General features: G+C 36.4%; 1 protein-coding gene across 1 annotated transcript in view; it reads right to left on the reverse strand.

Moving 5' to 3' along the window:
• ZNF704 (zinc finger protein 704) overlaps positions 1-14,296 on the reverse strand; it is a 337,569-nt gene that overhangs the window by 232,995 nt on the left and 90,278 nt on the right. Inside the window, 1 exon segment of the mRNA XM_043976313.1 lies at positions 6,737-6,978. Within this exon segment, the coding sequence (XP_043832248.1) occupies positions 6,737-6,978 (242 nt within the window).

A 14,296-nucleotide genomic window follows, 5' to 3' on the forward strand; every position in this document is an offset into this window, starting at 1 on the left:
TAATAGCTTCCTTTAACTGTAGAGTTATAATTAGAAGACAGTCACTGCTTTGCATAATCAAATTGTAATTGCTGTTTGGGTGAAATCCAACCAAATTAAGCATCAGTACCCTCCAAAAATACAAAGTCTGGCAAAACAGAGTAACAAATGCCATGCTCTAATAATTTGAGTTATCCAAGAATGCTTGTTTCACTGCTAATGTTTTTAAAGGACGGATGGCACACAGAATTGGAAGAAAATTTTCTAATTAAGAGCTAATAATTTCAACCAATATTCAATATCAGAAAAAATCATTCATATATATGTGTATATATATATGTATGTATGTATTTCAACGCAACAAAAATCTAATTTATATGGGCACTCCTGCTTGTGTAGATCACAATACTTTTGCATCCTATATGATTCCTGTCTGTCTTTCTGAAGAGACTCCACAAGGAGTGTACTTAACATATTGGAGGGCTTGCTCTGGCTTACAGAAATATGTACTTCTCTTCCTCTTTTCATGTATGTATGTATAACTATTAAGCTATAAAACTGAACTGGCTATTGCGTCTTTATAACTGTAACTTTACTGCTATGGGGAACACCAGGATAAGGACATTTCTACTACCTACACAGACTCACAGTCTTCAAGAGCTGCCAAGGATGTCATGGCCAGTATGTATCTGGCTCAGAGGTTAGCTCTCTGGCAATTCTGCCACGTTGCCTCTCAAATATTTTCTAACCCATATTAATAATAACAGATTACATTTTTTTTAGTGAGGCAATTGGGGTTAAGTGACTTGCCCAGGGTCACACAGCTAGTAAGTGTTAAGTGTCTGAGGTTGGATTTGAACTCAGGTCCTCCTGAATCCAGGGCGGGTGCTTTATCCACTGCACCACCTAGCTGCCCCCAGATTACATTTTTAAGGCATTTCAAGGTTTGCAAAGTGTCTTTGTCATTATCTCACCCTGGGCAAGTCACTTAAACCTCTATTTGCCTCAGTTTCCTCAACCGTAAAATAGGGAAAATTACAGTACCTACCTTGCAGGGCTGTTGTGAAGATCAAATGAGATTGTATCTGTAAAGCACTTAGCACAGTGCCCGTGAAGGAAGTAGCAAAGTAATATTGGTCTTATTTTGCACGTAAGTAACTTGCAACATGTCACACAGCTACAAAGAATCAGAGCAGAATTGAACTCTGATCTCTTGATTCCAAGTCCAGAACTCTCTCTCTGTCTCTATCATCATCATTGTCATTATGATCATCAACATCATTCTATTATTATTAGGTAAGCAGTTGCTTAAAGTAGAACTAGTCTGTGAGTTGATTAAAAAGAGGGAATCTGATTCAAAATAGGCCTTATGGCGTATGATCTGAAAAAATTTAGGAAGAGATAAAGATCACAAGATTTAGAACTGGAAAGAACTTTGAAGATCATCTTGTCTAATCTTTTCATTTTTACAGCTAAAGACACCGAGGCCCAGAGCTGCAAAGGAACATAGAAGACAAGTTAACAATGCCAAGATTCAAACCTAAATCCTTTGATTCCTCCCTATTACTGTATCAAATAAGGAAGAAATTAACAGAAAGATGTGCAAAGATAAAAGCTTCAATGCTCTGTACATAAATGGTATGGATGAAAACTCAACTGGGTGATTACATAAAGGGTCTGTGCAATTTATCAGTCAGTCTTCCTAGTAACTACCAATTAATGATATGGGTTTGTTGTTTTACTTTTTTGTTGATATTAGCATTTATAAAGCATTCACTAAAAATTATTGGGTTATTTACAAATGTTTTCCTGTAAATCTATCAGATTGGAAAAATAAGCACAAGAATATCACACAATTAAGCTCCAAGTATATGTATTATTAATTAGTACTTTTTATCTTTATAAGTTTTAATAGCTGGAAACTCACCAGAACAATCGGCAGCTGCACACAGAACTCACATACCAGTATTTGTTCTTGGGATATTTTACCTCTAAATATTTGCCCAGCCATATAGCTGATTGGCAAGCAATTACCAAGTCTAAGAAATTAAGTGCCACAGAGGAATGTGTCAAAAGAACCAAAGAAACAATCTCTATCCTCTAAGAGATTTGAATTTAGGTGAAGTGAACAAAAAACACATGTGAAAGGTTATTAAGTGATAAGAGCAACATAACAAATTAAGAGTAATATTGCGAAAAGTATCTTTAATCATTTAATTTGGGGCTGCTTGTATTACCTAATTTGCAATATAAGCTATTTAAAAATTTTCCCTGGTGTGCAGAAAAGTATTCCTATTCTTTCCCCCATCTTTTCTTTCTCTCCCCAGAAAGCATTAATATAAAGTAACTGTAGGCATAAAGGAGCTACTCAAGAAATACTAAATACTAAAGAAATGCTAACGCTAATTGAATTAATAAGGAGAACACATCATTAGACAAGGAGTTTTCAATGAACTACATTTTCCTAGTTGTGATAGAGAGTTAACTACTTAGGAAAGCAGTAACCCAATTAAAATGATGCCTTGCTGACTAGAAAAAAGTTAAAATCTCTGCTTCTAAGAGGGTTGATAAGTAAATCCCAATGACTGTTTTGTATGTCCATATTAGGGTGTTCCTCATCATTACAAATGCCACATTCCTGGTAGAGTTTGCAATTCCCTGAGTGGCACCTTTGTAAATGAGCATTTTACTAAGTTATGTGCAAATCAAACTTTGAAGATAGGAAGAGAAAAACAAAACAATCCCTTGCTTCAAGGAACTTACCTTCTTTGGGGGGAAATAATATAACAAGGAATAGATACAAAGAATACAAAGATAGTACAAAAATATGTACAATATATAAAAATAATATATGCACTATATACAAAGTAATTGCAGGGAGGAAAAAATAGGAGAGTCTTGGAGTTGAGACTTGAAGGGAGCTAGGTACTATGAGAGGTGGAGGTGTGGTGGGAGAGCATTTCTAGAACTGGGCACTATTTGTACAAAGTCATGGAGACAGGAAATGCAATGACCCAAACAGAGAAAAGTGAGCAACCAATTTTGATGGGATGCAAGAGCGTGTGTGACAGAAGATAATGTCAATGTAGTCCCAGAAGCTGGTTTGGGGCCAGATTGTGAAGGGCTTTAAATACTATAGATAAATATTTGTGTTTTATCCTAGAGGCAATAGAGAGCCACTAAAACTTCTTGAGCAGAGAATTGGTATGGTCATGCTTTTGGAATAATAACTGAAAGTTTTTTGTTTTATCTTATATCATAAATAAAATATACAAAGAGTGACTGTCCTGAACAAATTGTGTCCTATGTGCTTATGATGGAATACTATTGCGCTATAAGAAATGATGAGCGGGGGGCAGCTAGGTGGCACAGTGGACAGAGCACCTCCCCTGGATTCAGGAGGACCTGAGTTCAAATCCGGCCTCAGATACTTAATACTTACTAGCTGTGTGACCCTGGGCAAGTCACTTAACCCCAATTGCCTCACCAAAAAAAAAAAAAAAAAAAAAAAAGAAATGATGAGCGGGATGCTCTCAGAAAAACCTAGGACTTACATGAGCTAATGCAAAGTGAAATGTACACAGTAACAGCAATATTGTAAGACGATAAGCTGTGAATGACTTAGCTATTCTAAGCAATACAATGATCCCAGACAGCTCTGAAGGACTTACAATGAAAAATGCTATCCATCCCCAAAATAAGAATTGATGGTGTTTGAATACAGAATGAAGCATACTTTTTTCTTTTTCTTTTTCTTTCTTTTTTTCTTTTTTTGTGAGGCAATTGGGGTTAAATGACTTGCCCAGGGTCACACAGCTAGTAAGTGTTAAGTGTCTGAGGCTGGATTTGAACTCAGGTACTCCTGATTCCAGGGGCAGTGCTCTATCCACTGCGCCACCTAGCTACCTGAAGCATACTTTTTAACTTTCTTTTTCTTGAGTTTTTTTAATCTGTTTTCTTTCACAACATGAATAATATGGAAATATGTTTTGCATGACTACACATGTATAACCATATTGAATTGCTTGCCTTCTCAATGAGAGGTGTGGGGAAGGAGGAAGGGAGAGAATTTGGAACTCAAAGTTTTAAAAATGAATGTTAAAAATTGTTTTTACATGTAAGTGGTGGGAAATACTGAATGAATGAATGAATGAATGAATGAATGAATGAAAGCATGCCTATCTACTTAAAAACTAATTTTCTTAAGACAAAATTGTGACCCATACAGAAGACACAGGAAGGTTTAATTTTGTCATAAGTAAGCATTTAAAAGTTGCCACAATAGCATGTGTCAATTTTAAGGACAAAAGAAAAATAATCTGAAAACAGACCATTACACTTACCAATTTCTTTATGCTTTATCATCATCACAGAAAATGATCAATTTATTTCTCCATCCATTTGCCTAACTTGGAATTATTAAATTCATACACAATGATGAAATATTTGGATTACCAGAAACCCCAAATGATGAAAATTCAACTAAAATTTCCCTTAAGGAATTAATAAGTGTAAATCACATCTTGTCACTAGAGTATTCTGCTGTACATTAATGAATTAAAAACCTAATTAATTTTTCTACATCATTCACCAGTCTTGCTATAACCCTAGCTTGACTGTTATGCTTCTTAATTACATTTAGTGAATTTGAAAGGGTGGAAAAATACAATCAAAGAACACTGAAGAAAGGAGAACTATATTTACTTTTTCCTTCTCCTTTCATCACTACCTCCTTCCTTTTCAAAATATAACATTTCCTACCATGGTGCCTATAACAATAATAATAATAGCTGACATTTGTATAGTCTCTTGAAGCTTGCAAAGCACTTTACCTATTCAGCTTTATATACGGTTTAATAGCTTTAAACTGCACTAAGACTTTTGGGACAACATTTGATTCTCATAGCAATGGTAAGTACTACATTAAAGTAGGAAAGTGTACTTAATATTTGTAGATGTGCAAAAACATGAGATAAATGCCATAAGTGCATTAACAAATGCAAAGGATGATGTAAATTAAATTAAATTTCTTTAAATTCTAATACTGTAATGCTGAATTGTCACTAAACTCCTTGATGGTATTAAAGTCTGCTCTTTTCTTTCTTTAAAAGCTTAGAAGGAAAGGAAAGTAAAACTTAAGGTCTCAGATTTCTAACACATAACTTTATGTTTTTTCTACTGAACCAACCCATATTTACATAGTTCTCAGATGGGAAAGCAACCTGTAGCTACCAAATCCTCAGGGGAAAAAATTTTGATCAAATTAAAAAAAACTTTACATATACTATATTTGAAAGACAAGCCACATGAAGAATTCTAAGTAGCTAAAAACATGTAGCAGACATATGAGAATTTAACACACTTGAGTAATTTGGCAGCAAAGATGGGGAAAACAAAGTGGTTTGAAATTTTAGAAAGTCTTACAAATTTGGCAAGTCAGTAGAACACTGAAAAACAACTTCTAGGGAAGTTACTTTTGAACTAAACCCAAAATAGAGTTCAAACAATGAAAACAAGCTATTATCTTTCATGTTTTTATCCCCACCTCAATGTGCAATCCTCCCTGCCAATTTCTAAAACTTTAGCCAAATCAAACCAAATAATCTCTTTATTAGCAACAAAGAGGTTAGACTACAAAAAGGGCATGTGTTGCTTTTTAAAGATTCTTATCCTTGAACTAGTTGTCAGAAATTCATCTGTTTAAAATTAAATTTTAAAGAAAATCTTAATGTTTTGCTAGAAAAGTTTTTGCAACAAAATATGGTGTACGTGTTAAAACTAAGGCAACTATCTGTGTTGTAGTGGCTCAAAGAGTACGTGAGACTTCTCTTTGTTCTTTTTGATCAAGTAATCTTTCTTTTAAACTGTACCATAGGCATTTTAAAACCACATATTTCCTACCTTGACTTATTTTCTATTTCTTCTTTTGGTCCACTATGATACTCTGTAGTACATACATTGGAACTTTGCTGGAATATTATTTAAGTCAATGCTCCTGGACACTTTCCAGGTAAAGTAGAATCAGATAAAGTCAATAAACATTCTGAGATAGATTTCAAGATCAGCTTCCCTTGTAGTGAATTCCATGCTATAATTGAGAAGCAACATGGCATGAAGGCTAGAAGGCTGGGTTCAGAACCAGGAAGACCTGGGTTCAAGTGTGGCCTCTGACACATACTGGTTGTGTGCCCTGGTTGTGTGCCCTTGGATCAGTCACTTAACCTCATGACACTCCAGGCAACTCTCCATGACTATCAATTGCAGAGCAGGTCCAAATTTGCGCTAGTAAAGGTAGTTTTCTTATTTGGACACTCCCAATGCCAGTGAAATCACAGATCCAGTCCCTAGTATCTTAGAAAAAAGACCAGTATACACTCATTTTCTTTTTGTGCCTATTTTTGTTCCTACACACTATTATGGGGGGCACAGATTTTCCTACTTTTCCCCCTTTTTATTCCTATTATCCCCTCATCTTAAAATCTTGTTCCATCAATGTACCCTTTCTATACAGGCTCCAATGGCAGCAGCCTGACTCCAGGTCAGACTCTGAAATACAGAGCAATCATCTTCATTTCAAGAAGGAAATTGTTTTGCAGGAGTCTTTTGTTCATCTTGGATGAGTAAGGAAGAATGAGTTAGCAGAACTTTTGAACATTTTCCACATAATTACTATGCCAGACCCATAGATATTTTTTTCATAATAAGCACTTAATAAACACTTGTTGGCTGACTGGGTATATGTTTTGTTCTTTCTTACCTTGCTGGAGGAACATCGATATTTGATGAAACAACTTTGCGTTTTTGTTCCAGGAGACAGATGGATCTAGTGTTCTCTTTTTCGTGTTCAGGGACTCTGTGGGCTTTTTTGGTGTCAGCTGTTCTCACATCTTCTGCCATGGCCAAAGGGAACAATTGTTGATAGGATATTTTTTTACTAAAGTCACGTTTTAAGTCCTCCTGTTGAAAGGTGAAGGTCATTTCACGCTTAATGCTCCCAGCCTGTGAAATGAAACATAAAAATCATTAGTCATAAACATTTAGTCCTCATCTTGTGCTCTATGCTCACACCAGTGTGAGGAGATGCAAAAGAAAGAAAAGTCATGGGTTATGTGTCTCAAGGAGCTTAATGCACATCAAGAATATATACATGAATGTTTTATATAATTGTACATGTATATCCCATATCTGATTGCTTACCACCTCAGGAAGGGGGGAGAGGAGGGAGGGAAGGAGGAATAAAAAATGGAACCTAAAACTATAAGTAAAAATGTTTATTAACTTAAAAAAAAGAAGGGGGCAGGATGGACAGAGTTAAGGAGAGAATTTGGAAGTCAAAATGTTAAAAAAAACAAATGTTAAAAAAGGTTTTTACATGTAATTGGAAAAAATAAAATATATACATGAATAATACTTAAGAATACTGACAAAGCAACCTACAAATGACCATAAATTAACATAGTGCAAAAAAAGGATATGAGTTTTAAGTGGACTTGAAAGGTATAGGGACAATTATTTAAGGCTTTCAAGAGAACATGAGCTATTAAACCTCAAAGAAAAAAATAAAACAAAACTGTTTTTTGGGGAAATGATTCTGTCAGGAAAGGAAGGGAGGAAGAGAGGTAGAGAGGAAGGAAGAAGGAAGAAGGAAAGGAAGGAATGGAGGGAAAGAGGGAGACAGGGAAGAAGGGATGAAGGAAGGGAGAAAGGAAGGGAGAGAGAAAGGGAGAGAGAAAGGAATGAAGGGAGGAAGGGAAGAAGGAAGGAAAGAAGGAAGAAAGGAAGGAAGGAAGGAAGGAAGGAAGGAAGGAAGGAAGGAAGGAAGGAAGGAAGGAAGGAAGGAAGGAAGGAAGGAAGGAAGGAAGGGAGGGAGGGAAAGAAAGAAAATCTTATTCTTCCTTTTCCTGGATGTTAATCATTTTGGTTTTTTTCTCTTCAAAATTTAATCTCTCTAGAATATGAAATAGCAAAATAGCATAAATATTCAGTGAACCCTCATCAAATTGGACCCTACTAATTCAGAAAGGTCTTTTGCTTCCCTTTGCACTGTTTGTGAAGAATTTTTCTAAGTCTATTAAAAGTAGAAATAAGATTGTAGAGGGAAAGTTTAACACTAGAAGGACCAGATTTAAAGAATGCCCTGAAGGACCAAGTTGTGTCAACTGATACATGCATTTTTTAAATCCATTAAACAAATAAAATAGAGATAGAATGAAAACTTTATTTCACACTAAAAATTACAATAACTATTTCTCATCAGTTTTTTTACTAGGTCCTTCTAGTGATTAACTAAACAAAAGAACAAACCTAAGCAAGGTCACAAATTGCTACTCCAAGCTTCACCAGGGGTACTGAAAATGGTGTGTCTTTCATTGACACAAAGAAATCTTATAAGTAAAGACCCTAAAAAACTTAGTCAATGAAGACAAGTTTAGAATAAAACTCCTCTTGAAAGGGAGGATGGTGGAAGATTATGAGCAGTATTTCCCCATAAAACAGAGGCATTCGAGGAAAAAAAAACCTAATTAACAGCTTGGTGAAAGATCCACTAAGCAAGGCCATGAAGAGGACAGGATCAAACTGGAACTAAAGAGACAAAAGACAGAAAAGATCTCCAGAGATTTCAACAACAAACTCTCCTCTTCATTAGGCTTGTCCCTGATGTTTCACTATTTGGATTTTAACTTCACTGTTCATGATGGGCTTCTAGTGAAAGTGTAAATGGCACTGACCAAAACAAACTCAGAGAAGGGTCCTGCTTGAGGCAGCACAATTTTGAGGGCTTTGTGAGAAAAAACTTTCTAAGTATCTGAATGAGAGGAAGACACCAAAGATTACCAAAACATAAATAACTAGCCACCCAGATGCCTATTTATGAAAATAATCTATACATACATCAAGAATCCTTGATGAGGATATCAGAAGTGAACAATTTCTATCAGTGATGGTGTACAGCAGCCCACATTTTAACTTCACATACTTGAAATGTAGCTGTAGAGGATATAATATCCTTTTAAGGAACCTTAGATAGGTTTCAAGGTCCCTTCAAGATTCCTTAAAAGGTACAACAGACATATGCTTGTTTTACAATTTTCTGATCACTAATATCAAGCAAGGTATAAAATAAGATGAATACAGGTTAAATGATTTTCAGTATCATGGAGAATATTAGCATAAAGTCCACATGTTAGAGATACTCCTCCTTATTTGGTGATGTCTTCTATTACCTCCTATTTATGGATGGAATTGAACTGATTCCTTTACACCCCAGAACACTGCAAAGGCTCATGGAGTCTTAAATCTAGAGACAAAAAGGACCTCATATGATAGCTAGTCCAAATTCCTCATTTTTGCATGTGAGGAAACAGGCCTAGTGGGATTAAGTGACTTGCATATGCTCACTCAGGTAGTATCAGAGGCAAGATATTAGTGAAGCCAGGTGTTCTCTCCACTGTACTGCAACACCTTCTGTTCTGTTCTCCAACAGAATGTAAGCTTCTTGAGGACAAGAACTATTTTGTTTTGGTCTTTATTTCCTTTGCACCTGGAACAATGTATTTTATAGTAGACATTAACAAATATTTATTTTGAATTCAACTGAATAACTGATTTACTATCTAGGTGGTTCTATCTATCTATCCATCAACAAAATGAAAATGATTACTAAATTCTTATCCTTTGTCATATTTTAGAAAGTAGTCTGCTTTAGCCACTCCAAGGACTATTTGTGAGGTGTCCTATAGGCAAAACTGTTATGGTGGGAGCCAGATAGCAGCTGCAAAAAAGCAATACCACTCATCTGGAGCTCACTATATCTTTACTATGGAGACTATAGTATATATAGACAACCTGCTTCTGAGTTGGGATTTTGAACATTCCACAGCAGTGACTTCACTGGGTTGAAATTTTAACTAATGCTTACTGTTTATGTGGCTTTAGGAAAGTCAATCTCCCTCAACCATTTGACCTTAGTTTTCTAATCTGTAAAGGAAGAGAGGTGTGAACCACATAGCCTGTAAGGTCTTTTCCAGCTCTATATTTATGACCAATGATCTACTCAAAGTCAGCCCTTGACACAAGCCTTTTGAGGGAAGGCTGAGGAGGTATCACATTGCAGTGGAGTGGACTTGGGGCTGGAGGACCATTTGAATCCCAGCTCTGTCACTTAACTGGCTGGATGACTTCATGCAGGTTATTTAACCTTCTAAGCTTCAGATTCCTCATCAGTATAATGAGAGGGCTGGACTTAGATGACTTGTAAATTTCTTTCCAGCTCTAAATCTCAATCATATCTATGATCCTATGGTGAAATTTGTCTTCAGAAATGTCCTTTACCATCTTTTAGTGTCCTATTCAAAATGTTGCTTAGCTGCTTTTATACTGTCATCTAATCTCCTGGTCCCTTTCCTCCCAGTGGCACTCCATGTTCCAGACCTTTCTTTATTTCCAGGTTTCATGAAAACTTAGCTGAATTATGTACCATTCCTACAGAGCCCTACCTTCTATTCAGTGACAACAGGAATTATTAAATTGATCAGAAAAACTTATACTGCTTTGATAGCTTTTAAATTCATTCTGCTCACAAACCTTCAGAGCCTCTATTGCTTCCCTTAATGAAGTTCAAAGTCCTTTGCCTGGTATTCAAAATATTCCACAGCTGTTTTAAACTGTTTTTTTCAATCACTTCCTTCCATTTATATGCTAGCAAAATTGGACAGTTCTTTATTCTCTACTACACACTACTTTTCTACCACTATGCTTTAGGTCAGGCTGTTCCCTAGACCTGGGATGCCCTCATGCCCTCTCTTTGTCTATTGATTCCTAAATAAGCAAATGAATGAATGAATGAATGAAGAGTGAATGAACAATAAAATAAACTGTATATTGTGTACATGTGCATATTTTTGGAAGACTGGGTCTCCCTATCTTACACTAGAAGCACAGCAGCCATTCATAGGTCCAATCCAACTACTGGTCAGCATTGGAGGTTTGACATGTACTGTTTTTGACCTGGGCCAGATTATCTCTCTGTTGGCATTGTGGTCACCACCCTCCTAATGAAGGTTCACCATATATTTATTACAATAGACATTTGGTTGACTTTAGCTGACCGTAGCCCAGCCTCCATAGTAGCAAGGATTACAGGCATGTAAGACCACTACCAGTTACCCATCCTTTTAAGACCAATGCAAATTCCACTTCCTCCAGAAGTCTTCCCCTCTCCATCCCCAAACCTAAGTATTTGCAAAGTTTCTCTTGTAATCTGTTCTGTGTAATATTAGTGGGTAATATTATGTATTGTGTCTCTCTGTGTTGGTATTATATTTGCCTAATGAATTGCAAATTCTGAAAGCAAGAGAATAGTTATTATCCAAACTATGGATTGCTCAGAATCTAAAACAGTTCTCTGCAACCAATAGGTGCTCAATAAAAGCTTCTTATATTTCTATCTTAGCTAGCTATTTGTTATTCTATATAGAATACAATGGTTTTTTTAAATTATTTTATTTATTTATTTATTTTGCAGGGCAATGGGGGTTAAGTGACTTGCCCAGAGTCACACAGCTAGTAAGTGTCAAATGTCTGAGACTGGATTTGAACTCAGGTACTCCTGAATCCAGGGCTGGCACTTTAACCACTGCACCACCTAACTGCCCCCAAATACAATGCTTTTTTTAAAAAATAAAAATATTTTATTATTTTCCATGTACATGTAAGGCTAGTTTTCAACATTTGTTTTCATAGGATTTTTAGTTCCAAGTTTTTTTTCTCCCGCCCACCCTTCCCTCCCTCTTCCCTAAGGTAGAAAGCAATCTGATATAGTTTATATATGCACAATCACATTAAACATATTTCTGCATTAGTCATGCTGTGAAAGAAGAATCAGAGCACAAGAGAAAAAGCTCAAAAAAGAAGGAAAAAACAACAGCCCCAAAGTAGAAACAGTACCGTTCAATCTCCATTCATAGTCCACAATTCTTTTTTCTGGATATTGAGAATATTTTCTATGAGTTCTTTGAAGTTGTTTTGGATCATTGCATTGCTGAGAAAAGCCAAGCCAAGAACCATTGTTCAGCACACAATGTTGCTGTTACTGTGTACAGTGTTCTCCTAGTGCTGTTCCTCTCAGTCAGCATCAATTTATGTAAGTCCTTCCAGGTTTCTCTGAACTCCTCCTGCTCATTGTTTCTTACAGCACGATAGTACAATACAATGCTTTTACAGTTAAATAGTATTTATCTCCAGAAAAATGCTATAGAACAAAATTTGGATGATGACTAGGGATAGGGACTGGACCTGTGGTTTGGCTAATATAGAGAAACCCCAGTTAAGGAAACTTCTTCAGCCAATGCAGGGTGGCACCTGATATGAAACATAAAGTCTTAAAGAGTTGCCCATATGTGAGAAACCTGGGATGCTAATCCACTGTTGGTCAAATTGTGAACTGATGCAACTATTCTGGAAAGCAATTTGGAACTATGCCCAAAGAGCTATAAAACTGTACATAACCTTTGATCCTGCAATACCACTGCTAGGCTTATATCCAAAAGACATCCCCCAAAAGAGAAAAAGATCTATTTGTACAAAATATTTATAGCAACTCTTTTTGTGGTGGCTAAGAATTGGAAATCAAAGGAATGCCCATCAATTGGGGAATGGCTTAATAAGTTGTGGTATATGATTATAATGGAATATTATTGTGCTATAAGAAATGACGGGCAGGATGACTTCAGAAAGGCCTGGAAAGACTTCTATGAACTGATGTATAGTGAAATGAACAGAACCAGGAGAACATTGTGCACAATGACAGCAATATTGTTTAGTGAAGAACTGTGAATGATTTAACTATTCTCGGCAATACAATGATCCAAGACAATCCCAAAGGACTAATTAACATAGCATACTATCCACCTCCGCTGCCTTGCAGCTATACCCATATATGGGAAAGGCTTCAGGAGTTAACCCCAGGAAAAATCAGGAGTCGGAGTCCCTTAGGCAGTTGGATGTTGGACATCACATCCCTCTGGCAACTCCTACGGCGGCACTGGTGCCAAACTGTACTGGCTCTGCCTCTCCTTTGGATCCACCAATGTCACGGAGAGGGAAAACCTGCTGCATGGGCAACAGCTTGTTTTCCATATTGATCCACCCAGGCCAGCGCCCTGGAGAGGACACTCCAGCTACTCCTCATGGGGTAGATACAACATGGGATGCAACAGTTACCAGTTATAAGTGAACTCAGGAGCTGCAGCTCCCGTATTGGACTGCACAGTCACACTGTAGCCTCTGGCTCTTCAAGGCGCTGATCCATGGTTGTCCTCAACTGGTGAAGGCCTACTACTACTACTACTACTACTACTACTACTACTACTACTACTACTACTACTACTACTACTACTACTACTATCTACCTCAAAAGAAAGAACTGATATTGATTGAACACAGAATGAAACATTCTATTTACCACTTTCTTTTTTAAATTTTGAGTTTTCTTATACAAAACGACTATGGTAATGTTTTACATAATTGCACATGTATAACCTATAGCTGACTGCTTACTACCTTAGGGAGGAGAAGGGGAGGGAGGAGGAGGATAAGATTTGGAATTCAAAACTTTAAAAATGCTTATTAAAATCAATTAATTTTTAAAAAGGAGTTACCCAGAACACTGAGAGGTTTAAGTGATTTTCAGGGTCATTCAACCTATAGGTGTTAGTGGTGACACTTGAACCTAGGCCTTCTTGGCTTGGTGGCCAACTCTTTCTTGTACTCCCTACTGTCTCACATGGAGCATCTTTAATTGTGGCAACTTCAGGTACCATAATAGAATAAGAATGGAGATCCCTTATGATCCTATGATACTTTTAGGCAATCAGGTAACACAAAGTACTACAGGAATAGCCAGCTAATAAATATTTTTCTAAAGATAATAGTCATAAGAATTTCTCACCTACAGAGTGTCATAATGAGACCCAAATCACTTTAAAGAGTTCTATCTAATGACCACAAGAGGGAAAACCAAATACATAAAAAATACCTAGGGACTAGACGATAATATGATGTTGAATGGATAATAGAGGTCAGCTTTCAGTATACACGTCTTAAATACTAAAAATGGACAATGAGTTAGGCACAGAAATGAACAGGCGGAGAGCTAATAATTATCTTTGGAAAAAAATACAGTTCTTTTCATAATATAAAATTTCTCCATAGAAACAAAAGAACTGTTTTTCGAATGTCAATATTCTTCTGATGATATTGTATGATTGCAGGTCATAGAATACTACATAACTCCTAAAAACCAAGTTGAGCATTGCCC

The sequence above is a fragment of the Dromiciops gliroides genome, chromosome 1 (genome assembly GCF_019393635.1).
Source record: "Dromiciops gliroides isolate mDroGli1 chromosome 1, mDroGli1.pri, whole genome shotgun sequence".
NCBI lineage: Eukaryota > Metazoa > Chordata > Mammalia > Microbiotheria > Microbiotheriidae > Dromiciops > Dromiciops gliroides.